Source organism: Thamnophis elegans, chromosome 5 (assembly GCF_009769535.1).
Source record: "Thamnophis elegans isolate rThaEle1 chromosome 5, rThaEle1.pri, whole genome shotgun sequence".
NCBI lineage: Eukaryota > Metazoa > Chordata > Lepidosauria > Squamata > Colubridae > Thamnophis > Thamnophis elegans.
Window position 1 is genome coordinate 45,790,741 of NC_045545.1, and position 26,974 is coordinate 45,817,714.

The 26,974-nt window shown below is 41.3% G+C and overlaps 1 protein-coding gene across 1 annotated transcript in view; it reads left to right on the top strand.

Annotated features, from left to right (window-relative positions):
- SORT1 (sortilin 1) overlaps positions 1 to 26,974 on the top strand; it is a 58,893-nt gene that overhangs the window by 13,422 nt on the left and 18,497 nt on the right. Inside the window, exons 2-7 of the mRNA XM_032218223.1 lie at positions 11,507 to 11,566; positions 16,810 to 16,883; positions 18,434 to 18,536; positions 20,097 to 20,261; positions 25,001 to 25,074; positions 26,237 to 26,286. Coding sequence (XP_032074114.1) covers positions 11,507 to 11,566; positions 16,810 to 16,883; positions 18,434 to 18,536; positions 20,097 to 20,261; positions 25,001 to 25,074; positions 26,237 to 26,286 — 526 coding nt within the window. The remainder of the gene's footprint in view (positions 1 to 11,506; positions 11,567 to 16,809; positions 16,884 to 18,433; positions 18,537 to 20,096; positions 20,262 to 25,000; positions 25,075 to 26,236; positions 26,287 to 26,974) is intronic.

The window sequence follows — 26,974 nt, forward strand, 5'->3', positions numbered from 1 at the left end:
CTTTCTTTCTTTCTTTCTTTCTTTCTTTCCTTCCTTCCTTCCTTCCTTCCTTCCTTCCTTCCTTCCTTCCTTCCTTCCTTCCTTCCTTCCTTCCTTCCTTCCTTTCTTCTTTCAAGACGTTTCGCTTCTCAACCAAGAAGCTTCTTCAGCTGTGACTGGATGGTAGAGAACAGAAGGATTTATATTTCTTGCAGACAGTTTGCATTCTTTTAGGGGGTCGTTGAGGCCACCTGGATGTTTACTGTATTCTCAGGGTCAGCTGAGTAGTGCAAATGGATATGGAGACTTCTTGGCTGCATGATGCTTTCTGCCCTGTGTCCCTTCACTCTTGAAGGCAGGCCCAGGCTGTTGGGGGTGAGTCTGTGTTTATGATGAGTCTTCTTGCAGGTGTGACATTTGGCTATTGGAGTTGGCTGTTACAAGGGTTCCTTGTGGGAACCCAGATTCAAATCTATCCTCAGCCATGGAAACTTTGTTAGGTGACTTTGGGTCTATCAATTTCAGCTCAAGACAGGTAGTCCTCGACTTACAAGAGTCCATTTAGTAACCCTTCAGAGTTACAATGGCACTGGAAAAAGTGACTCATGACCAGTTTTCACACTTACGACCATTGTAGCATCCCCATGATCATGTGATCAGAATTTGCAATCTTGGCAACTGGTATGTATTGATGACAGTTGCAGTGTCCCTGGGTCACGTGATTCCCCTTTGCAACCTTTTTTGCAAGCAAAGTCAATGGGGAAGCCAGATTTACTTAACAACTGTTTGACCAATTTAACAATTACAGTGATTCACTTAACAACGATGGCAAGAAAGTTCGTAAAACAGGCAAATTCGCTTAATAAATGTTTCACTTAGCAACAGAATTTGGGGGCTCAATTGTGGTCATAAGTTGAGGACTATCTGTATATATCACAGGGTTGGGTGATTTTTTTAAAAAAAAAGAAAAATAAATTGCTTTGAGCCCCTGAAGAAAATGTAGAATTAAATGGTTGGGATTTTTAAAAATATATTGTTAAGTAATACAGTTCATTGGGTCTCCAGTGAAGCCACACAGCAGTTTAAGATTTTTAAAACGCTCTATTTCAACACAGAAGTAATAACTCTTGGTTTTCTCTTCATTTTTTTGTCTTCCTTGTTCCTTGTTCCTTCTACCAAATGCGTTCATCCAGTTTTACTGCTGCTTCTAAATTTTAACTCTACCAGTAGGCTGATATTTAGCAACAAAGCTAAGGATATATTTGAAACAGATACCAGCTTTTAGAATAGTTCAGAAGCATTCATATTACCCCTTCTGTGCCTTTATCGAAGAAGCTGTCTGTTACACAAATAGCTCTTAGCAACCTCTTCCTCCTTCAGGCTGGTTGCTAATTACAGCTATGTTTCCATAGCCAAGGGTAATTTAACCCCCATAGTATCAGTTTTCTCTATTTTATATACCTTATAGCTATAATACAGTATTTGCTTCTTCCTTAAACTGTTATTCATATGAAACACATTGCTAGTTAAAATTATAATATGACTATAATTTTTATTTCTGCAGCATTAAATATATAGTGTTCAGGAAAGCAATATCAAAATGAGACTGTGTTTTGCAGCATTTCTTGTGCCATCTCCTTTCCTCTGGAATCTAACAATTGCACCTGGATTCCTGAGGATGAAGTACTTTGCTTGGTTTTTTTGAACTGTAATTGTTCTGCCAATGTCGCATTGTTTAGTATGCTTTTATTTTTCTTATTTTGAACCCATATATATGCCAGGGAAGCTTTCATCTCATATATTTGGTGACTCAGAGGTTGTGTGTTTCATATTGATTCTTATACTGTTCTTGGTTAAGGTGACCAGATGTCCCGCTTTTGGCGGGACAGTCACGATTTTGCACAATTTGTCCTGTCTCCCGCAGCGTTCTTAAAAAGTCCCGATTTTTAAAAAAAAATTATCTTTACCAATGTAAAGAGGCAGATACGGGCTGCCAGCGGGTCTTACTGATTTTCTAGGATACACTACGTCCTCCATATTCGGGGAGAGACACTTGCTTCTGCGCAGCATGATCACGCCGCAGGTTTTCAAAGCCACACTCTTGATTGGCTCGCAAACATCACGAGAGGCGGCTTCCGAAGGAGGAGATAAAGTGCTGTAGCCGTCTCTGTAGGAACGAGAATGTCACTCATCCCAATTCATTGAGACAAATATTTAATTTCTCAGTTCGATGCTTTCGGAAAGCAGAAAGCCTAGATATTCAAGGGAAGACTTATCCTACTCGCGATAGCATCGGGATTCTGCACTATAGCTCACGTCGCTCTGCAGTAGTAAATTGAAAAGATACAATATGGAAAAACCGACATCATTAAGCTGTAAGTCCTGAACTAATATATTAAGGAGTAAGCCTTACTGAATTGCACATGGTTTTACATGTATATGCAAGGCCTCCAAAAAGAACAGGCGCGAGGGCAGGGGCGGGAACTTACGTGGCGCGGCCGGCGTCTTTGACATGTTCGGGGACCTCGCAAGGCCTTTGCAAGGTCCCCGGACTTGCCCAAGATGTCAGACCTCCAAAAAGAATGGGCACGAGAGCGAGGGCGGGGGCAGGAACTTATGCAGCGCGGCCGGCGTCTTTGACATGTTCGGGGACCTCGCAAGGCCTTTGCAAGGTCCTGGACTTGCCCAAGATGCCAGGCCTCCCAAAAGAACGGGGACAGGAACGAGGGTGGGGGCGGGAACTTGCGCGGCCGGCGTGTTTGACATTTTCGGGACCTGTCATTCTCCGAAATCCTTGGCCAGAGAAAGGGGGGAACCTGAAGAACCCGCCGCCTTTGCTCGGCTGTGCGGCACGGGCCCGAAGTATTGCTTCTTGTTTTGCTGTTTTTTGAGCCTCAGTCGAAGGATGGCGGCGGCGGCAGGAAGGGCGTGCTGTGGGAGGATGGTGGCGGCCAAGGGAAGTGAGAATGCTGCGAAGCAGGAGCGGGCGGGACAGAGAAATCCAGGAGGAGAGGGTGACTTGCCAGTTAGCATCGAGCAGGCAAAAAAATCGCCCTTTTGCCCAGCAGGAAACCTGCCGGGATTGCCGTGTGAAGTGTGACTTCCCAGCTCTTGCTGCTCCCAATCCGGGGTTTTTGGCTGAAGTCAGGCGCTCCGAAACGAGTTTCTCCTCCTAAGATCTCTAAGTGAATTGTTAATATGTAGTTAGTTAGTTGCGGCTTCCGATGATCAAGTTTGACAAAGCTCTGCTCGAAGACTCCGCAGGTTCATTTTTGACAGCTGAGGTGCAGTTCATTCAACATATTTCCACAACTCCTTGATGATCCTTCTTTGGGGGTGGGGTGGGGGGTTGTGAATGCTTTCTTTTCATGGCACCTCAGTGCAGCTCAGAAAGCAGCAACGATCCCACTATCCCCCACCTCCTCTTTCTCCCTCTCTTTCTCTTTTTGGGGGGAAGGAGGAGAAAGGACAAAAAGGAGAAAGAGGGAGAAAGAGGAGGTGGGGGATAGTGGGATATTAAAAATTGTCCAAAAGCAACTGACAATTTCCATACTACTGCTAAGAAAATTACGACGCATCAATAAAATTATAGGAGCTGAGTTTAACTCAAGAGAAACTTTTCTAAAGGTAGACAGTTATATAACAATTCCACAATTCTGAAAGAACAAGCTTGTTCTATATGAAATTTAATGCTACAGCAGAATGAAGTAACACTGAAGATAAGTGCAGGTAGTCCTCAATGCACGACCACAATTGAGTCCAAAATTTATGTTGTTAAGTGAGAAATTTATTGAATTTTGCCCCATTTTACAATTTTTCTTGCCCCTTTTTTAAAGTGAATCATAGCAGTTAAATTAGTAACATGGTTGTTGAGTGAATCTGCTTTCCCCATTCTTTACTTGTCAGAGGGCCGCGAAAGGGAATCACATGACTCCGGAAAACTGCAACTGTCATAAATCTGTGTCAGTTGCTAAGCATCCGAATGTAAATCTTGTGACCATGGGGATGCTGCAATGCTCATAAGTGTGAAAAACAGTAGAAGTCCTTTTTTTGTGTAACTTTGAACTGTCACTAAATGAACTGTTGTATGTTGAGGACTACCTATATTATATTTAATTTTTTAAAAATAGCCAATAGCAATAATTTATATCCTTGAATAAGACTGCATTTAATTCATATAATGATATTTTATGACTATTTACATAGAGATAAATCTTACTAATTATTATGCTTATAAACCAAGGCAGAGGAACTTGTACTATACTCCCTTTCACAGCAGCATTCCCTTGGAAGTAGATTAATTTGAGACCTAATGACTGGGTAAAGGCATCTGGAGTGAGTTGGTAGTTAAATGACTACATTTTATTTCTTCATAGCTTCACTATCATGGCAAACAGGTCTATTGGTAAACTGTAAACATTTTGCTAATTGGTGCCATTTTTAAGAAAATATACACAGGATTGAAATACTAGAGAAAATTTTTATTAGAACTCCAATAAGAACAATAATACGGCATTATGTTTTTATTTTTGTTTATTTAAAGTGACAAGTGATGAGAAATTAATCTCATCAGACAATACATATTTAATTCCCATGGTATGGCAAACATTAATACTAGATTTGTTACTTGTATCTCATTAGAATATAAAATACATATTTTGGTGGAGGGACTTGTATAGAAATTTTAAATATTTACAAATGAAAGACACAAGACTATTTTGAAGTATTTAAAAGCAAGTCATCCTCCAAAATTAATGACATAGCCCTCCTAACAGGATCCTTTTAAAAAACAAATATATACCGTATTTATCGGCGTATAACACGCACCGGCGTATAACACGCACCCCCCATTTTAACACAAAAATTTGAGTAAAATTTTTTTTCATTAAAAATAAATGACTTGGAAGCTCGGAACTTAATGTTGGATTAAAATTTATAACATTAGAACATGAATTATAACATTAACTCCTCTTAAAAGGCAAATATGAAATGAAAAAACACCTCTTTGAGCAAAAAAACTTAATCAGAATCACTGCTTTTTGGAAAACCAAAAACCTCTTCCTCATCTTCACTTGTATCCTCAAAATCAAACTGAGCACTGCTTTCACTGCTTTCACTGTCTTCATAGATCAGTTCGTCTTCTTCCCCATCCAAAGCATTGCTTATGCCACATTTCTTAAAAGAGTTGATAACAATATCTTCTTTGACTGCGTCCCATGATGTTTTCACCCACTGACACACTTTTGAAATGCTAGGTCTTTTCATTCGCCCAGAATTTGTAACTTCATGTTGAGTTTCATCACACATGTATTTATTCCACTCTAGAATAAGTGTGAAAGTGTCGCTAAGTGTGAAAATGGTTGTTAAGTGTAAAAAATGGTAATCAGTCACTTTTTTCAATGCCATTGTAACGTTGGTCACTAAATGTTTTCCCCCTCCTCGAGACACCTCACTTCTTCCTTCATTCCTCTTGCTTATCTATCTTCACCTTATCCATCTTCTGCTCTTTTCTTCTCTTCCTTCCTTTCTCCTTCCATCCTCTCTTCTTTCCTCACTCACTCCCTTCCTCCTTTTCTCTTCCTTCCTCCTTCCATTCTTTCAACTTCCTTTCTTTTACCTATCTATCTTTTCTGTCTTTCCGCTCTTTCCATTTCTCTCTTCCTCTTCGCTTCTGTTCCTTCCTCCTTCCATCCTTTCACCTTCCCTCCTTCCTATTTCTTCCTTCCTTCTGCCTATCTACCTTCACCTTTGTCTTTCTGCTCTTTCCCTGTCTTCCTCTTTCCTCCCTCCCTTCTTTCCTTTCTAGTTCCATCTTTCTTCTTTCCTCTCTCCCTCCCTTTTTCTTTCTTCCTTCCTTCCTCTTGCCTATCAACTTCATCCTCCTCGTCTTTCTGCTCTTTCCCTCTCTTCCCCTTTTCTTCCCACTTCCTTCCCTCTTTTCTCCCTCCCTTCTTCTTTTTCTTCCTTTCTTCTTCCATCTTCCTCCTTCTTTCCATCTTTTCTCCTTCCATCTTCTCCCCCCTCCCTTCTTTTCCTTCCCCCTCCCTCCTTCCTTCCTCTCCTTCCCACTCTCTCCTTCCCACTCTCTCCTTGGGAGGGGTTGGGGTTGGGGGTGGCAGCAGAGACCAAATAAAGTCAGAAAATCTTATTAAAACTTTCCTATTTGTTGGATTGCCTTGCTGCGAACTTATAAACCAAATCAGGGAAACATTTTGCAACCGAGCCTGCTGCAAGGAGAGGCAGTCCTGCCCCAGTTTTGCAAGGAATGAGAAACGGTGCTTTAAACCGAAGCAACTGCAAGGAACCGCAGACAGGGAAAGAAAGAAAGAAAGATCCTTGTAGCACAAAACCCACCTTTGCATGGTTGTGAGAACATAAACAACAACAAAAAAAAAAGCACAGCGTCCCTCCGCCCTCTGAATAGGACTCAGCATGACTCCGAGCCGGGCAGGGAGATAAGCACCTTCATTTGCATTCTCTGAGACCGTGATGCTTTGCAAGGAACATTTCCCCGGGCTTTTTGGAGATTTTTCCTTTCGTGCTTAAATAAAAAGAACGGGACTTCTTTAAAACGCCACAGCTCTTTCAGCCTAACAAAAATGCAATCTCTTCCTTCGTCCTTCTCCGTCACTAACAGCTGGGGGCTCAGAAATCGGAGTGAAAAGTCAGTCCTCCATCTCTTCCCTCTTCCCGGATTCACTCCGAAGTTTTAAATCTTCCTTCTGTGCATAAACACTCCCTCCCTCTCCCCCTCCCTCTCCCTGTATCTGTTTGTCTCTCACTCTCTGTGTGGCTCTTTACCTCTATCTCCCCCCCTCCCTCTCTCTGTCTCTCTTGTCATTCTCTGTGTGTGTCTGTCTCTCTCTCTGTCTCTCCTCCCTCCTTGTGTGTGTGTGTATGTGTGTGGGGGATCCCTGCCACCGCGGATGGGCTCCGGACTAGTGGAGCCTCCTCTTCCTCCTTTTTAACCAGGCGATCTTTGGCTGCTACACAATCCCAAGGTTTGCAGCGCTTCAGAGAAAGAAGGCATGCGAGAAAGCCCCCCCCCATCCCCGCTGCCTGAACATTTGAATGAAGGAGGCTGCAGGCTCCTTTGTCCTTGGCTATGCAATTTTCTTTCGTTCTCTGCTGCCCGAACGAGTGAATAAGGCAGAGGGAGAATGAAAGGAGATTGCGTCCCTTCTGTCTCCCAGTTGCTCAGAAAAGCAACTGTGGGAAGGTCAAAGTATCCATGGAGAGCGAGGCTGCTGCCGGCCGTTTCACCTTCAAGGTGAAATGGCTGGCAGCAGCCTCGCTCTCCTGCGGCCAGCGTCCGTTTCAGTAGGGAAGAAAACTTCCTTTCGCCTTCCCGGGCTTCTGCCGCCCGGCAGAAGCCCCGGGACCCAGTCAAATTCGCTGCGCAAGGTGAAACGGCTGGAGCAGGCAGTTTGGGACCCGGCGTATAACACGCAGTATCGGCGTATAACACGCAGGCAGGGTTTAAGCTTGCAATTTTAGTTTTAAAACTGCGTGTTATACGCCGATAAATACGGTAACTATTATTGTTGTACACAGAAAAATGTACAAAATGTTTGAAAATCATAAAATGACATCATAAAGCAGTTTGTCACTGCGCACACAACTGTACTGCTGATATTGAAGAATACTGTGTCTCACATATTCCTGTGAAATGCCAAGATCGACAGCATCTCCCTTTGAGTGATTTAATTGCCCTGAATCAATTCATCAGCTTGATGATGTTATTGCAACATTCACTTCATTTTTGATCATACAAACCAGCTCTTTCTGGTTCACCATATTTATATTTTTGGCCCAGCAATAATTATACTTATGACAACATAATCATCACCTTAAAGAAGCTGCTTTCAGCAGTGAATTTCAGTTGAAGCGACTTCAGCACTCAAAAATTCAGTCGTGGCACGTTGCTTAAAGCAAGTTTCAGAACCTATCACAGCCTTCCATTTCACAAACAATAGCAACCCAATGTTTTTTCAAAACTACTTCTCAACAATCAAAACAAAACAATGCTTCAGCATTTCTAACATGTCAGTACTACCTTTTATGGCAATTGACAACCTCAGAGCCATTATTTTTCACTCAATCCTTACACTATGTAAGTGGAGATCAAATAAATACAATAGGCAGGAGGGTGGGAAAGGTGATAATTCTGAGGGAAAAAATGCCTGGGTCAACATTAATTTGAGAAGCAGCTATGATCTTGCCATGAGATGCTAGTACAGCATTTCTTTGGTGTTTTACACAATCCATGTTCAGCTGACACATGAATTACATTTGCCTGTTTTGCCCACTTTGAGCCCTCCACTAACACACTTGTAAACTCCACACACAACTGATCCAAGATTGCACAGTGTGAGAACAGAGCGCACTGCTATTTATACAAAGCAGGTGCACTGCTTTAGTGCACATATAACACCCATATGGATGTTTATATGCCTACAAGCAGTGTTTAATACAGCATCACTCTATTTCAAGTATTTGAAAAGCATTTTTAAAAATTTTCAGCCCCACTTCAAGAACCTTCTCACCTGAAGCTACTGTTCAGTTATATATAGAATTGTCAGTCACATGCTTCCATTTGAAGGAGACATCTTCATCCTTCTCCTCCTCCTCCTCCTCCTCCTCAGTCAGCACCTCTAGTCTAAGGTGACCAGACGTCCCACTTTTGGCAGGACAGTCCCGATTTTGAACAATTTGTCCCACGTCCTGTGGCGTTTTTAAAAAGTCCAATTTTTTAAAAAAAAAATTAATCAAACCCTCCCCCCCCCCCCGGTCAATGATGTCCCTCTTTACCAATGTTAAAATCTGGTCACCTTAGTCTTGGTTATTAAGTAGTCTGTTTTCTACTTTACAGCAGTGTTTGAATTGTGATATTTCTTGGCTCAGGTGCTTATGGAGTTGTTAAAGTAAGTGTTACAGCCTTTGTAGAAGAATTAGTGATTTGAATTTTGCATGCATATTTATTTTTCTTTCTGAAGTAACATTAACATATATCTTTAGGCAAGCAACAATAAGGTTGGCTTGTATCTTTGGAACATTAAGAGCAGAGGTGGGTTCCTACCAGTTTGCACCTATTCGGTAGAACCGGTTCGTCAAATCTACCGAACCGGTTAGAAAAGGTTCCACCAGTGGACCCGGAAAGCAGGCCACACCTACAGAAGAGGTTCCAAAAATTTTTGAAACCCACCACTGACTAAGAGTGTCATGCCTTATGCAACGCACAATTTTATTGTGATGGCTGTGATCCTATTGAGCAGGTGTTGGCACAGAGTTCAGGAAATATACATAAGAGAAATTTGGAACATTATTGTATATTACACAGAGTTCTCTAATGCTGTATTCTAATTACATATTGGAGCGGATTTTAAAGACCAGATGCATACTGGAACGATGGATGGTTGGCCTATTTAATTTATTTTTAGCTTACAGTTGCTCTGCCCAAATCATTTTTAAACCATCTTAGAAGAGAATGGGAAATGTGAGGAGCCTTTTTTTATTTTATTCCCACTTAGGTTAAAAAATGTTTGAGTGATCTGATCTTGTACTTGTGTCATTGAAGCAAACTACCTTAATTATAATACCCACCCACCCAAAAAGGAGAAAAAAGACAGTGGAGAAAAGAATTATAGTATTTGCATCAAGTTGGAGAGAACTATTTAGAGTAATACCAATATTATGGTACTTTATAAATACATTCTTAATTCTGGGAAAATCTATTAGTCTCAGTAATCTTTTCCCAGTTTAGGGGAAATTTGAATTATTTGTTTGAATTATTTGAATATTCTTGTACCAAGAATATTTACCATAACTAATTTCTACAAAACAAAACAGAGGAAGTATGAGAGGAAGTACTGTAGTAATATTCTGTTCTAGAGAAAGAATGGCTTTTGTAACTGTGTTTTGTCATTACCACCACCTGTTTATAGCTAACTATAATGCTTATCTAAGAGAAACTATGACATTTTACCTTGTTAACATCAAGACACTTTTTTCCGCTATGTATTCTAAATGGTCTGTGACGTGTGTGTGTGTGTGTGTGTGTGTGTGTTAGTTTTGAGAGAGGGCATCAGAATTTCATTTTTTAATGTGTGCCAGTGTATTAACAGAAAAAATGACAATAAAGGTTATCTTATCTTTTAACTTGCTTAGACTTCACTTGTAGGAAAGATGTATTCATTTGCTTCAATGAAGTGGCATACTTAGAAGAAGCCTTTTGATTTTTTACATCAGCAGATTCTTATCTAAGAGATCTGTGGTATTTGATTCTGGTCAGATTTCATTTGCAGGAAGAATACATTGATAGTGCCTTAAGAGGTGATTATACTGTTATCAAACCAGATTATAGATGAAGGTAAACATAGTTAATTCTGGTGAGTATATGGGAATAGAATTGCCTAGGAATTCCAGAAAAGTTTCCTGGAACAATGCAGTCACTAAGAATCAAACTCACTTCAATGCCAACTTGATCTTTATATTAAGAAAAGAGAATTATTGGTCACACCTTTGCATGGCTTGACAGATGTTAGTAGTTCTAGTTGTAAGTAAATTTACATGAAATCTCTCCCAATTTTCCTACTTCTATTAGTCAATAAAAATGTAGTAATATTTCAAGGGAGATGAAAAAGGGAGATGAAAATAAATGTGTTACAATATTAAGCAGCAAACTTCTTTAAACTTCTTTAAACATCCAAAATAGTCTAATCTCTGCTTTTCTCTTAAGTATGATGCAGTCCCTTCTTCAAATCTGCATAGGTAAAGACATCCAAGCCAAAGCATCTAGAGCATGGTTGCCCAACCTCTTGGCTTGCCTGGGCCATGTTGAGTGAAGAGTGCTGGGCCTCATTTAAAATATATCATATAGTTAATGTATATAAATCACACAATAATATTAGATGATTACAATCTTGTGAGCTTGCATTGCTAGCTGTCCAGGGGTGCATTTATAGTGGACTGGGTACCCATGCTCTAGAGCAGGGGGGGGGGGGTCAAACTCAATTTTATTGAGGGCTTCATTAGGGTTGTATTTGACCTCAAGGGGGTCGGGATGGGCATGGCTGGGGGGGGGCATGGACACATGCAGCGTCCCCTAACTCCGTTTTCACTGGCAGAAGGCTGTAGGAGTCCATCATGGCCAAAAACAGAGCCTGGTCAGGCTGTGCGCAGCCCCCTCAAGCTCTATTTTTGCTGGCAGAGGTACCACGGGCAGGTCCTTTGCCTTTTCCAGGGCGGCCGTGCAAGCCAGATCTAAGCACCCTGTGGACTGGATCCGGCCCGTGGACCTTGAGTTTGACACACCTGCTCTAGAGAATCAACCCCATAAGTTTATCTTATATACTTTATTGGGAAATTATAACTATTAAAATTAACAGACAATAAGATTGTGAGGAATATGGTGTCAAGAAATAAGTTTCTAGGAAGAAAGTTTTTTGGAAGAAAGGGAAGGGGTATTTGCTGAATAATGTCAGCTGCAGGAGCAGGAACTAAAATGTATTTGCAATTGTCTTTACAGCGTGTCTTCAATGACCTCAGTGGCTCAGTGTCCCTTTCCTGGATTGGAGATAGCACTGGAGTAAGTAATGAACTTGGTTGAGCAGATATTTTAAGTATTCAGAAGGAGCAAAAGTACAATACATGAAATAGTTCCATACAGTGTTGGTTTCGTGCTTTCAAATAAAGATGCTTTTGCCTTAAATTTCCCACATAAAAAAGAATTACAGTATTTTTGCCTGATGGGTGAAAAGAAGTTATTCTCTACAGCTGCAAGCTATTCTTGTTCTTCCTTTAAATATTGCCATCTTACGCATGAACAAAGAACTGTTGTGGGTGTTTTGTTGTGTAAATGAAGTGACACACAGGTTTGGTAAGTAACATCTATCTACCCAATTCAGGGTTGCAGTGATAATTGCTTCAGTGATGAAGCTTTATTGGTGTGGAGAAAAAAGTCCCACATATTTCTTAATATCCTCCACAAAGCTGTTGCTTGTTTACCTCACACCGAAAGAGAATGCTAAGAGCATTTTTTATTTGTATAATTTTAAAAATTCTTAGACACAATCAAGGTTATCCACTGTACAGTGTAGGACAGATGACAAGGGTCATATACATTGTCAGCTGATTTCATGGAGAGTTGGATTTAATCAAGCATATTGGGAGAAGAATTAGGAAGAATCATATATGTTTTTCTAGTTCTTCCTTTTAAACTAGGAACAAAACAGAGACACTGAGGTGCTGTCTAGTAGCAGCTGATGTAGTTTTGCCAACTTCCTTTTTCTTTTTTTCAAAAATAATGGAATCTTAATCTAGTTATTTCTCTCTGCTTCTCATACTTCTTTATTTAAACTACCAACAGTATCAATAACTAGGCCAACTTTTAACTAAAAAAAAGGTGAGTAGAGTCAGACCTGATTAATATTTAGATGAGAGACTTCTCCCCCCCCCCTCCACTCTCAGCTCAATAATTGTGGAAGTATACAGTGGCAAATCACCTCTGTGCCAATAAAATGTATGATCATGTTCATGCAGTCACTAGGGGCTGAACTCAGTCCATTGGAGTTGACTAATAAACAAACAAACAAACAAATACTAACCTGATGGAATCTTTCTTCTAACTTTCAATAAATCCAATGTAATGCTCATTCAGGAATTTCACTGATGCTCACTATAAGAGCATCATTTCTGATACTACTAAAAAGCAGACACTTCCAATTTATGATGTGTTAAGATTGGAAATGTGATTTTTTGGGGGGTAGGGGAAAGAATAAATTATAAAGATATTTATTAATATATTTGTCTCATCAATGTACAATCCAGGTATTTACACAGTCTCAGTAATCAAAAGGCAAGTGGAGATTCCAGAAAAAAACTGCACATTTAAAAAAAGATTGCAATTCAAATCTTTTATACTTAGCCAAGTGAATTATCATATATTAGCTCTGATGCATCGCTCCATCAAAGCTATATAAATATTTTTCAAACTAACAGTCTACTGACAGTTTAATTTTCTCTTTTGATTAAACATTTGTATTTCTAATGAATAGCTAGAAATAAGGGAGAAAATTGGTTCCTATTGTGATATTGTACACAATAACTTAATATACTATAGCACAATTTGGAGTCTAATGATAGCTACATTTGATACTATTCTGTAAAGTTCTATCTAGAGAATTAATTTAGATGACACATTATGTGGGATTAAAGAAATTATCCTTCCTTCAACAAAGAAAAAGAGAAATAGGGTGATGGTTTAGGAAAGGGTAGGAAACCTTAAATACTCAAAGAGCAACAAAGGTCCTCATCTGAAGCCCACCGTTCAATGCTGGAGCTGACCGGAAGTCCAGTTTCCCCACCATAGAATCTCCTACTAGTGCGGCGTCCTTTTTCCTCTACCTGTCCTAACTGAAAGCCCTATCAATTGTGGAGCTGACCAGAAAACCTGCCCCTTGCCATAGAGTCTCCTCCTGGTACGCCCTGCTCCCCCTTCCCCCCCTCAAATGGGAGCTCCTCTCAAAATTGTGGTGCCAACTGGCAACAGGGAGCCACAGCAGAGGGATGAAAGAGCCACACGTGGCTCCAGAGCCGCAGGTTGCTGACCCCTGGTTTAGGATAGGAACTTAAGCATTAAATAACTGAAATACAAAGAAGAGGATTTTTTTTCATAAGATGATCTAATATAAATTGTAATATATAACACCTAATTTTTGAAATGAACATTAAATTATTTCTAAGGAATTATTCAGCTGTCTGTATAAATTCTATTTGCTTGATCTACCTTTTCAATAGCCATACTGTATGAGTATACTGAAATGTGGCTGAAACCAGTTCAGCCTGATAGAAACCTGTTCTGACCCCCCTCTTTGGTCTTTCAGAAACGACAGCCACACACAGCTTGCAAAGGAATGTCTTTATCAGTCCTGGCTTTTGCTGGCTGCGAGCCCAAAATAAACATAGATAAATTCTCTGGCAAAAAGTTACACAGCAAATGCAAAAACAAACTCTCACAGCAAACCAGGTTTACATAAAGCAAATCACTTGTTTGTTTGTTTATTATATTTATATGCCGCCCTTTTCCCCCCGAAGGAAACTCAGGGCGGCTCACAACTCAAAGTGCTTATCCAAGTGCTTCTTGAATCATGAACACGAACTAGAACAGGAACAGAACCAACGAACGACGTTGACTGCAACTAAGGCATGGCATCATCAGTCTTTTATCCACAGGAGGAGATCCTTAACGAGCCCCAGCTGCTTGTTATCTTCTCCTGTGAGCATCCTGAAACCACTCGTAGATTTCTGTGTCAGTCTGATAGCAGCTCCAAAGGCTCCTACCGAGCCACAACACAGGGCCCTTCCCCCGGGTCTGACGGTCCGGATGTGGTCGGAATGGATTGTTCATAAGATGGCCCGCACTCATCTCCTGTGTTTCCTCCTTCGTAATTCCCAAATACCTGCAGGAACATTCCCCTTGATCCAATGCTCCCCAGGTATCCGGTGGCCACTACATCTCCTCCCGCCCTGCGCGGCGTCGACACCCCGTCCAGGGTCCTCCACCCTCTCCAAGGCCGACCCACCAGCCCCTGTGCTGTTGGAGTCTGGCTGCAGCTCTAACAGCTCTGGCTGAGCCCTAACACCCTGTCCAGGGTTCTCCACCCTCTCCAAGTCCGACCCACCAGCCCCCGTGCTGTCGGAGTCTGGCGGCAGCTCTAACAGCTCCGGCCGAGCCTTAACACCCTGTCCAGGGTCCTCCACCTCCTCCAACACCAACTCATAAGACCCCACGCTGTCGGAGTCTGGCGGCAGCTCCACCGACTCCTGCCGGTCCGCCACAATATCCCCCACTGCAGGGCCCTTCCCCCGGTTCTGACACTTGGGATGTGGCCCGGAAGGGTTGGTGACGGCCTCCACGGAACACAGTCCCGACACTGATACCCTGCTGGGATCCTAGAAACGAAGTCCTGTGCTGCGGGGACTGGGATCGGCAAGGGCTGGAATCTTGGCGAAGCCCTCCTCGCAGACCTAGCCCATTGGCACTGGACACACGACTCCATGCACTTCCGCACGTCATTTCTTAAACAGGGCCACCAAAACTGACGGGATGCCAGGCGCAATGTCCGGAAAAAACCCCAATGTCTCGCTGTAGAAGCGCCATGAACCTGAGAGAGCACCCGTCTACGGATGTGCCCTGCGGGAACATAGAGCCGGCCCTGATACTTCAAAAGATCCCCTTCCAAAGTCCACGGGGAAGCCGGCCCTACTTCCGCCTTTCGTCGCGCCACCCATTTGTCACCCCGCTGCGTATCCCGTATCAGAGACTGTATGCTCACGGGATGATAAACTGCAGCGCACTATGCCACGGGTAGAACAGTCCGAGGTGGAAGCGAGTCCGCAGGGTCAGAGTTCTCTGATTTCCTAGGCAGGGCATCCGCCCTGGGATTCCACGCTCCACGAATGCACGCTACATTGTACGAATGGGGTATCACAGCTGCACAAACGTGCCAGTTTTCTGACACGATAGATCGTTGCTGAGGGACGGCCGCAATCTGCGCAACCCTTCTATTCTTCTTAGGGCAACTCCCCACCAGGTGTCCAAGATCCCCACAGTAGAAACACAGCACATCGTCTGTCCATCTCGGTACATGACACGCATTGAACGTCGATGGCCTGTCCACCCTCGCCAATTCATCTTGCAAGGCATCAGACAATCCATCTTGGAAAGTGTCCATCAGAGCTGGTTAATTCCACGCTGAATCCTGGCTACGCAGCCTGAATTCACTTACATAGTCTTGCAATGAACCACTCCCCTGCTGCAGTGACTTCAGACGTCTGGTTGATGTTTCCCCCTTAATGGGATCCTCAAACATACGCTTAAAGTATTGGCAAAAACCCTAGAAGTCATCCAACAAAGGGCTCGGCTGAGTTAACAAGGGGGTAGCCCAACGGGCAGCTGTGCCTGAGAGCAAACTAATAAGAAATCCCACCTTCGTTCGGTCAGTGGGGAAGTCCTCCACTCTCAAACTCAGGAACAGCTGGCATTGTCCCAGAAACGCGGCAAACATGGCTTGATTTCCATCAAACTTATCCAGCATAGCCACTGGGCACTTCCTCCTTGGCTGGGGGGGGTGGGGTTGCAGCTCTCTGCAGCTGAGAAATTTGCTCAGCCAATACTGTTATTTGCTGGGCCAGTCTGGTGTTCTCAGCGTAAAGTTGCTCCATAATTTTATGAATGGAGGTTTGTCGTGGCAGAAGTCAAACTGTTCTGACCCCCCTCTTTGCTCGTTCAGAAATGACAGCCACACCAACTTGCAAAGGAATGTCTTTATCAGTCCCGGCTTTTGCTGGCTGTGAACCCAAAATAAACATAGATAAATTCTCTGGCAAAAAGTTACACAGCAAATGCAAAAACAAACTCTCACAGCAAACCAGGTTTACATAAAGCAAATCACTTATCCAAGTGCTTCTTGAATCATGAACATGAACTAGAACAGGAACGGAACCAACGAACGACGTTGACGTCTGCAACTAAGGCGTGGCACCATCAGTCTTTTATCCACAGGAGGAGATCCTTAACGAGTCCCAGCTGCTTGTTATCTTCTGTGAGCATCCTGAAACCACTCACAGTAGGTTTCTGTGTCAGTCTGATAGCAGCTCCAAAGGCTCCTACCGAGCCACAACATATGTTAGCCAGAACCCTTTTGTTATCTTTGCTATGTAGCAGCTATAATAGTAATTAAACTCTATTAGAATAGTTAAATAACATTAAGACAAGGTTGTTTCCTTGGACTATCTGAGCTAAATAACTTTTCCACTTTCTGTTTCCAGGTTATTCTTGTATTGACTACTTTCCAGCTTCCCCTAGTGATCATGAGCTTTGGGCAATCCAAATTATACCGAAGGTATGTTATAATTGTCTATAGTTCTACGTAATAGATATTTATTATTATTATTTTCTTTTTAAAGTCAGTATTGCTTCTATGCCCAATTGCTACAACAGCCTTCTCTGGTTCCATCCATAAAGTGCTTGGTGACCTGTATCTTTCAAAAGCTGTTTTCCTGTAAATAAATACATATAGTTTTCCATGATTAACTTTTAAACAATGGCAGTATAAACCTGTTTTCATTGAAATAGGAACACGTTGACCCAGGATAATTTTTATCGTAATAGATTGTCAAATATAATCCATCTACTTTCTCTGCCTGTTGTAAATCCTTCGGAAGCAGCCCCCCCCTTTGACCACTAGTATAGGTAATAAAACTTTGAGATAAGGTAAAGGCCTCACCTGCCTATTAACATTCCATATGTTTCATGCTAGGATTACAGCTATATTTTCTCAGGTGGAAACAAGAAATATTGGTTTAGTCTTTTTCCTTCAATATTTGCTTTGGTGTGGCTGACTGTTCCTGCTTTTCCATTTTTCAGTTGTTATGTAGAACAAGTTGCACCAGAAAGGTGAAGCCTGAAGAGGTAGTCCTTTTAGAAAAGAGTTGCTCCTGCCAAGGTTAGGCATGCTGTACAGTGGTAGCTTGCTTCCAACTTCAAGAATCCAGCAGGCAGATCATAGTCATAGCTATAGATCATAGCAGGCAGATCATAGCTGGTCATAGGTTAATTAAGATTCTCTATGGAATGGGAAAAGAAAGAATTGAGAAAGCCCTATTTCTCCAGAGCGTTGTTTCTCAGTCTCCACAATTTTAAAATATGGACTTCAATTCCCAATATTCCCCAGCCAGTGCTGGGAGTTGAAGTCCACACCTCTTAAAATTGTGGAGACTGAGAAACACTGCTCTAGCACAATCCTAAAATGGAATCTTGCATGCAACAGTTACTTTGTAGATTCTACTAGCTATGTGAGAGCACCAGTTGTGAAAACCCTTCTTTGACAGAATCATCAATGCTGCTAATATTATTTTTCAAATTTCAAGCTAAATCAATTCTGTTCCTTAGGCTTAGAGGTTTAGTAGAACATGCCATTTATGATTATGGTCCCTACTTCTAGAGTAGGTACAGATTTATAGATTCTTAATAGCGTATTTTATAGTTTAATTGACTATTTTAATTTTTAATTGTGTTAACTATTTTGGCGATTATCTGAAAGAGAGAAATTTTAAAACATGGGAGCTATTTTATATGATAAAGTGTAATAGCTATATCTGTGTAAAGGATAGTTTTCACTGCAATGTGTTTTTTATATACTTATATTTGTGCACATTCTATTATTGTGTACGTATTTCATCATTGAACTAAATCATGCAACAGAAAACCTCTTAAGTGATTTTAACGTTGTTAACTTTTCCAATTTTCCAGTTCTTTTTGATATTTATTTTATTGCATCAATAAGACAAATGATTTCAAGCTGTCTTATTGCATCAATAAGACAAATGATTACTTCAAATTGTTTAGGTAATTATTGTCCTTACTGTGTCTTTTTTCTCCCTTTTATCTTAGTGAAGATTATGGGAAAACTTTCACAGACATTACAGACCTCATTAACAACACTTTCATCAGAACAGAGTTTGGAATGGCTATTGGGCCAGAGAATTCAGGGAAGGTAGGAACAATTGGTTATTACAGTACAATCTAGACAGTTTGTTAGCCCTATTCTTTGTGATAAAAATGGAAGTCTTGAGATGAAGGGTCTAAACTGGCTGCATTTTAATAATTTTGCTTAGTATTGGAGAATTGTTTTAAGGTGGTACTTGAGCTGTTAACATAGTTGGAACCTAAGCCGAGGTAGCGCAGTGGTTAAATGCAGCACTGCAGGCTACTTCAGCTGACTGTAGTTCTACAGTTCGGCTGTTCAAATCTCACCGGCTCAGGGTTGACTCAGCCTTCCATCCTTCCGAGGTGGGTAAAATGAGGACCCGGATTGTTGTTGGGGGCAATATGCTGACTCTGTAAACCGCTTAGAGAGGGCTGAAAGCCCTATGAAGCGGTATATAAGTCTAACTGCTATTGCTATTGCTAAGTGAATTTAAGTTTATTACTAGTTTTCCAGTGGTTGCTACTTGCCAAGGCATTCTAGAGCAGTAGTGCAAAAAACTGACCGGGCTCATTCCTAGCCTATGATCATCTACTGAGTAGCAATAGCAATAGCAATTAGATTTATATACAACTTCACAGTGTTTTATAGCACTCTCTAAGCAGTTTACAGAGTCAGTATATTTGGCCGAACAATCTGGGTCCTCATTTTATCGTCCTGGGAAGGATGGAAGGCTGAGTCAACTATGAGCAAGTCAGGATCAAACGAATCGAATTCCTGGCAGTGAGCAAAGTTAACCTGCAATACTGCATTCTAAGCACTATGGCACCATGTCTTCATGAACCTAATGAATAGGGCCAAAAATATTGACTTTTTCTTGGCTTTTAAAAGGTCATAGGAAGGTTTGAGCAAACTGTGTTTCTTAAGCTTTTTTGGATTCCTAACTATCACTTTCCATTTTGGATTGTGTTTCTCTGAGGAGCCCTTGACCTGAAGAAAATTGGGCAGCTCTGCAATGCAACCTCACATCCTTACTTGTTAGAGCAGGCTAGTATCATCTAATTCTTCTTTCCCTTTCTTGCTGAAAATTGTTTTAATGCTGCACATTCTATAGGACTTGTCTGTTATTAGTGGGGAGATAGGGTTATGGTTGTGGTTTCTCTAACTTGTACTGAATTTTAAATTACTGCCATTAGTTTGCTTCCAGAACTAAATAAACATTTTTGCTCCTAATGCAGTTTCATCCTACATTATTGAGGCTGTCCATGGATATATTACGGATAAAATGTTTCTTTCCATGACATTTCTATTAGAGGGATAAGCAGGAATAGTTTAATTCTTTAGAGATTTCCGGAATGGATTTCATAAAATCCTTTTGTGGCATAGCAAAGCAGTTCCTTTTGTCGACACAAAAGCCATAAATCCAGTGTCTTGCATTACCTTAGGATTTCTAATACTACTTATGCATATTTTTGGTTTTTTTCAGGGAGTTATTTTGTCCTTCTAAAAACTATTCCAAATATGGATTCAGACATACTAGTTTCAACACATCATAAACTGGCCATGCAGATGAGCTCCTGTGTGAATGTTTGGAAGATGATTCTCATCTTTACTTTTCTATCTGTCTAGGTGATACTGACTGGGGATAGATCTGGACCATACCATAGTGGAAGAATCTTCCGATCGTCTGATTTTGCAAAGAATTTTGTACTAACAGATCTTCCTTTCCATCCTTTAACACAAATAATTTATCACCCTCAGAGTTCTGATTTGTTATTGACCCTCAGTACTGAGGTAAGATTTGGAGAAAGGGAATGGAGATATCATCATTGGTGTGGCAATTGAAATTGTGATCTTGTAATCTAAAATGTAGTATATTTGTGGGTGGGGTGGGAGGGCATGATTTTGAATGACTACTTATAGTTAAAAATTTTATCTAGAAAAATATGTGTTTTCTAGATTTACTGATGATTATTCAGATATTAGAGCAGCACTAAATAAATTGTGATTGTGACCTGTTCTGGCCATCTTTGCAGTCATATGATTGCAATCTGGCCATTTGCTAACTGGCTTGCATTTAGGACTGGTTGCAGCACCCCATGATCATATGATCGAAATTTGCAACCTTTCCTAATGATTTATTCTAAAGGTCAGTGGGGAAACCAGCAGGGGAAGTTGCAAATTGCTGAGTAAATTTGCAGAGACTGTTGTCACTGAGTGATGTGGTTATGTTTTACATCTGAAATCAAAATTCAGGTGCCAACTGCTGTTGTAAATCAAGAGTTACCTGTATTTATATTCTGCTTTTCCTTATGGAGCTCAAGGAACATTTTTATTTATTTTGCCATTAGAACATCAATTCCACGAGGAAGGTGGGGCTAACAAATAGGGATTGGTCTAGATCTGGGATAGCGAACCTATGGCACGCATGCCACAGGTGGCATGCGGAGCCATTTGTCAGGGCATGCGATGCGTTGCCCTGTCAGTTGGTCAGCGCGCATACACGCACTGGCCAGCTGAATTCAGCCTTTTTTAAAGCCATTTTTCACCCTCCCCAGGCTCCAGAGGCTTTATAGAAGCCTGGGGAGAGTGAAAAATGCCTCCCCCTCCCCCCCGGAGGCCTTCCGGAGGCTTCAGGAGCTTTCCTGAAGCCTCCGGAGCGCAAAAAAAGGCCCTATGGGCAAACCAGAAGTTTGGGAACGGACTTCCAGTTTGCTTGGAGGGTCGGTTTAAGCTCTCCGGAGGCTTCAGGAACCTTCAGGAGGCTTCCCTGAAGCTTCCAGAGGGCTTAAATAGGCCCTACGAGCAAACCGGAAGTCACTTCCAGTTTGCTCGTAGGGCTGGTTTAAGCCCTCTGGAGGCTCCAGGGAAGCCTTGTGAAGGTCCCTGAAGCCTCCAGAGGCCCTCGGGGGGGGGTGTAGGCTGTTTTCACCCTCCCGAGGCTCCTATAAAGCCTCTGGGGATGGCGAAAAAAGCATGCAAAAAATGGGGGGGGAGCACCTCTCATGCGCGCATGCACACTGGGGGGGTCGCACATTGCATTATGGGTGCGGCACGCCCGTGCACGACCTCCCTGCTCTCCTCCCCTTATGGCATGCGAGCCAAAAAAGATTCGCCATCGCTGGTCTAGATTAAACTTGGACGTTTTATGGTCTGTGGGCCACATCTGGCCCATGGCCATCTCAATCTAGTTTATGTTATTGGCAGTGTTGATGGCAGTTTCTTGGGTTTCATCAGAATCGGCATCAGTGTGTTGATGGTGATGGTGGGGCATAGTGTCAGTGCAGTGTTGGCAGTGGGAGTTGGAAGTCTGGGGTAGTGATGGCAGGGATCTTCTATAGCAAACCAAGATTGTGGTGTGGCTCCTTTGGAGAATTAATGATGAACAAGTCTTTTTTTTTTTTTGAGGATTGTAGAACATTATACATTTGATTAAAGTATGATTAAGCTTCTTTGGCCAATTTAAATTGATAGACTTACTGTATTTTTCGGAGTATAAGACACACCATGATTTTGAAGAGAGAATTTTTTTTAAAAAAGTTTTTGCATTCTGCAGACCTCCCAGAAATGGCCTGTTTTTCGTGAAAATGGGCCCATTTTTTTAAAAAAAGAGCAAGCATAGCAGGGGTGGGTTCCTCCTGGATCGCCCGGTTCGCGCGAACCGGTTTGGTCGGTGAACCCAGAAATAATTAACTTCCGGAAACGCTGGTACTACTCCTGGCCCCGGTCGCTGGGTGCCTGCAGGGTTTTTCTTTTTAAAAAACGCCTCTCCGGATGATCTTGAAAACCTGCAAGGTTGCTTTGGAAGGGGACAGATGGGCAGCATTTCCCCCTGCCCCCTTCCCGGGGTGCCTGCAGCCTCGGAGCCTGCAGCCTTAAAGCAAGCCTTTGCACAGTAAAGAAAATCTCACGAGCGAGAGAAGTTCTTAATTGCCTTTACTGTGCAAGTTGCGGAAGACTCCGAGGCTGCAGGCAACCAGGGATGGGGTGGGGGGAATACTGCCGTTTTCCCCCTCCCAAAGCAACCTCGCAGGTTTTCAAGATCGTCTGCAGAGGCATTTTTAAAAAGAAAATGGTCTTCTTGGGTGGGGGAATGGGCTGCACTCAGAAGAACTGGCGGGTTGCGCTCCTGGTTCTGGGGATTCCCCCCCCCCCCCCCAAAAAAAAAGACCAGCTCCCCGTCTCTCCAAATCTTGTGGCTTTTCAGGATTTTCTTTTTAAAAAACGCCTCTCCGGATGATCTTGAAAACCTACAAGGTTGCTTTGGAAGGGGACAGATGGGCAGCATTTCCCCCTGCCCCCCTCCCTGGGTGCCTGCAGCCTCAGAGCCTGCAGCCTTAAAGCAAGCCTTTGCACAGTAAAGAAAATCTCACGAGTGAGAGAAGTTCTTAATTGCCTTTACTGTGCAAGTTGTGGAAGGCTCCGAGGCTGCAGGCAACCAGGGATGGGGTGGGGGAAATGCTGCCTGTCTTCCCCCTCCCAAAGCAACCTCGCAGGTTTTCAAGATCGTCTGCAGAGGCATTTTTAAAAAGAAAACGGTCTTCTTGGGAGGGGGAATGGGCTGCACTCAGAGGAGCCGGCGCCCGGGGCACCCTGAAACAACGCATCCCCCTGCCTCCTTCTACTCAGCAAGCGGGGACATCCCATCTGTGCCCGCTTCCACTGCCGTCACCTCCGCTCCCAAACACCCAAATGTCAGCTGCGAGCAGGTGCCTGAAGCTGCTGCTTGCAGTCATTTACGGCTGCAGATAGATTGTGCCTGTGAGAGCTCCTCTCCAGCACTCCTAATTTGGTAACATCATCAGTGCTAGAAGGGAGTGGGGTTGGGGGGGAAGGAGGAGAAAGTTAGGACAAAAAAGAAAAAGATAAGGAGGGAGAGGACTGTGGGGTCCTTTGGTATTCTCTGAACGTGGTAGTTTTTTATTACTTTAGGGAATTTTTATTTATTTATTGTTTATAGAATGTTTATTACAAGAAATGTTATTCCTTTTTGCAAATGTTTTGTTTGTGATGCAATATGTTGCTTTTAAGTGTTCAGACCAGGTTTATGTGTCTCAAAGTGGCTGCTTTTCTATGGGCAGGCCAGGTTTGTTGCAAGGCAGTGTGTTTCACCCTCCTTGCTTAGGTAATTCTGAGGTGGTTGATGGTTCTGTGAGTGCCTGTCCTTTATAATTTTCCACATTGCCTTGATGGTTTTAATTCCAGTGACTTTGTCTTTCCTGTCCTTAGGCTTAGGAAAAAAAAACTGGTTTCATTGACAGTCTTTTTATTGGGGGGGGGGGATTCTTATTTATTTGGTATTTTCCTAACACTGTCATAGTTTGTGTGTGGGTGTGTGGGTGTGTGTGTAATGTACCACAGTTATCTACGCATTAATAATGATCTAGTAATATTAATAATATCTAGTAAGTAGTAATATCTAGTAATAACATCATCTTGGCCACTCCCACCAGGTCACATGGGTGGCAGGCCACTCCCATCTGGTCACATGGGCGGCAAGCCACTCCCACAAAGGAGGCCACGCCCACAGAGTAGGTTTGAACAATTTTTGAAACCCACCCCTGATGCATAGCCTTTAGGAGACTTGTAGAGTGCTCCTGGGGGGTGCCCCCCCCAAATGAGCAAAAAAATGGCCCATTTTTTCTCAAAAAAAAAAGGGCATCCATAGCATTTAGGAGGCTTATAGAATGCTCCTGGGCAAAATTGGGCAAAAAATGGCCCATTTTCTGCTCATTTCTGTTCTCCCCAGACCCCAGGGGCACTCTGAAAGCCTCCTAAAGGCTATGCATGGCCATTTTGGTGAAGGGGGCGGGGGTTTCGGGATGCAAAAAATGCTGTATTCAGTGTACAAGTCGCACCCAAATTTTCAACCTCTTTTTTGAGGGGAAAAAGTGCATCTTATACTCTGGAAAATACGGTATATTAAATAAGCTTTGGTTGGTCCAGAATGATAGGGCCATGGCTGGGAAGGGCTGGTTTTCAGGGGTATGCAAATTATTTTTATTTCTAGATTTTAACTAGTTTCTCTTCTGTTTCTGAGCACATTTCAAAGTGCTGGTTCTAGACTTTCAATGGTTTAAGCAATTAGGTCCACAATGTTAAAATAACATTTTCAAAAGATCCACCTAGCTATTCTTTGTGTTCAACAAATTTGACCTTTACTGAGGCCATGTTCTTTGGAGTGCCCGCTAAGAGAGATCTCTCTCTCGCCTTCTCCTACTGAAATTCAGTTGCTATTGCAGATATGGTTCCTCTTCTCAATCTTACTTTTGGTCTAGTGACTTAATATATTTTTCTTATTATAAAATGATTGTTAAGTGTTTCCTTTTTTGCTTTCTGTTAATCTTCATTTACTTCATTGATTGTTTTACATCAGCAATTTTTAATAAATTGCTCAGATTAGGTTCCAGATTAATCCATACATTATAAACATAAACATGTGTAACTTTATTATGGATTTTTTTTCTTTTGTTAAGTGCCAGTCACTTGAATATAATTAATCAATAATAATCAACTCTTTCTAAATGTTCCAGGGTAGCTTGTGGATATCAAAGACATTTGGTGAGAAATGGAAAGAAATCCACAAAGATGTTTGCTTGGCCAAATGGTAAATTTTTTAATGAATGCTATCCAGGGAGAACTGATAGTTTAATATTTATTAAAGTAGCTTAAATGTATATTGAAGGTTTAATGTATATTAACATAATTTAAGTGTCTATTAAAGGTGCTCTATCTGGTAGTTTGTAAAAACATGAAGAAAGCTGTTGAGAAAATGCCTAAGATTATTTTCTCAGTTGCAACAAAGTAATGAAAATTTTTATTTAGGATCACAATTATAGCATATGGTTTTAGAAAAATAACTTGTATGTATGAGTATTTTACATTATTTCAACATTTTGTGTACGTAGCAAGAACCACCAATTTTGTAACTGTTAAATTAAAATGCATTGCTTTTCCTAATTTTCATCTTGAGTATACCAGGGTAATTTAATGAGTAGATATAAAACAGCTGGGGAGATGATCACAGACCACAACCTGGGAGAGTCAGATTTGGAACTAACATTTCCAAATAAAAATATATTACATAAACGAGAAAAAACTTTTAGATAAGACCTTGGTAAGTTGTGGCTTATTAGCATAATGATAAACCAGTAGTCTAATTTATATAGAAGTGAATTCCTTATTAGAGCGTGACTGTTACTTTCAGTGAGGCTTATCTATGGATTTCATACAATCCTAATGCTTCTTCTGTCACTTGATACATTTTTAGCTCTCAAAAAATCTTCGCTTGTGACAAATCATCATACAGTTTGTGACAAATCATCTCTGTAGACATGATGTTGCCCAAACTGATACCCTACATATATATGTACTAAATCCCTCATAATTCTCCAACCAATTTATTGAACATTCAGAGAACTGAAATGTCCATATTTTGGGGTTACAGTATAGTATTCCTGAAATTGAATTTCAAAACAACTGGAAAACTTCTCTCTACTGAAATTAAGATAATACTTTCACACCATTCTGATCTGATTTTGATTTAGTGGTTTCTATGTAATTAACTACACAAAGTTTTGTCGCTTAACCCAGTGTAGTAGCAGAATCTGGTTAATTGTTTATTTAATTATTATTATTTAATAAATCATAGTGAAGCCATAATTTAACATTATATATGAAGTCATTCCATAGAATTGAAGTCCCAGTTGTTTAGTTAGCCTACAGGCTTTTTACCATTATACTAATTATATTCTCTTGATCTTTCCTAGGGGTTCTGGTGGAACCATCTTCTTTACTACCTACCTGAATGGCTCTTGTAGTAAGTAATTCTTAGCATAATAAATAGAGCCACTTCAGTTTAGAACTTTTTTTTTTTTTTTGCAGATTTTTACGAATTCTTTTCTTTGAGTTCACAGCCTCAAGAAGTCTTGACCATAGCTTATTCACCTGCAGTTATTTTAATGTGGGAAAATCATATTCTGGCTATATCTATATATTTGTAATTAATGTTTGGAATCTTTTCCCTCAGATACAGCCATAAAAAATTGTAATTATAAGAAGTCACGGTCTTGTGAAACAGGAGTTTGTCTTTTAGGAGTTACAGTAAATCTGTTTTTCCCCTTCTTTCTCTCTTTTTTTAATTAACCTTTTCTGCTGCTTCTGCATTTCTAATTTACAGAACTTTTGCCTAGTAAATAGGTATTTATTGCCTTTAAATGACATAAAATTAACTTTTGAAGTAAGTTTTAGGGGAAAGGAATATATTGAAGTAAGTTTTAGAGGAAAGGAATTTGACACATGACCCTGGGTTTTTACGTTTCCCCTTTTCAAAACTACTTATGAATAACACTTAAAGTTTTTATAAATATGAAGATAAGAACAAATATAAATCTGACTAGCCATATTGAAAAAAACACCACTATTGTATCACTGAAACTATAATCAAGATAGCAGTAATTAATTTTCCCAACCTTCCCATGACATATTGCAATAATTATTGCATGAAA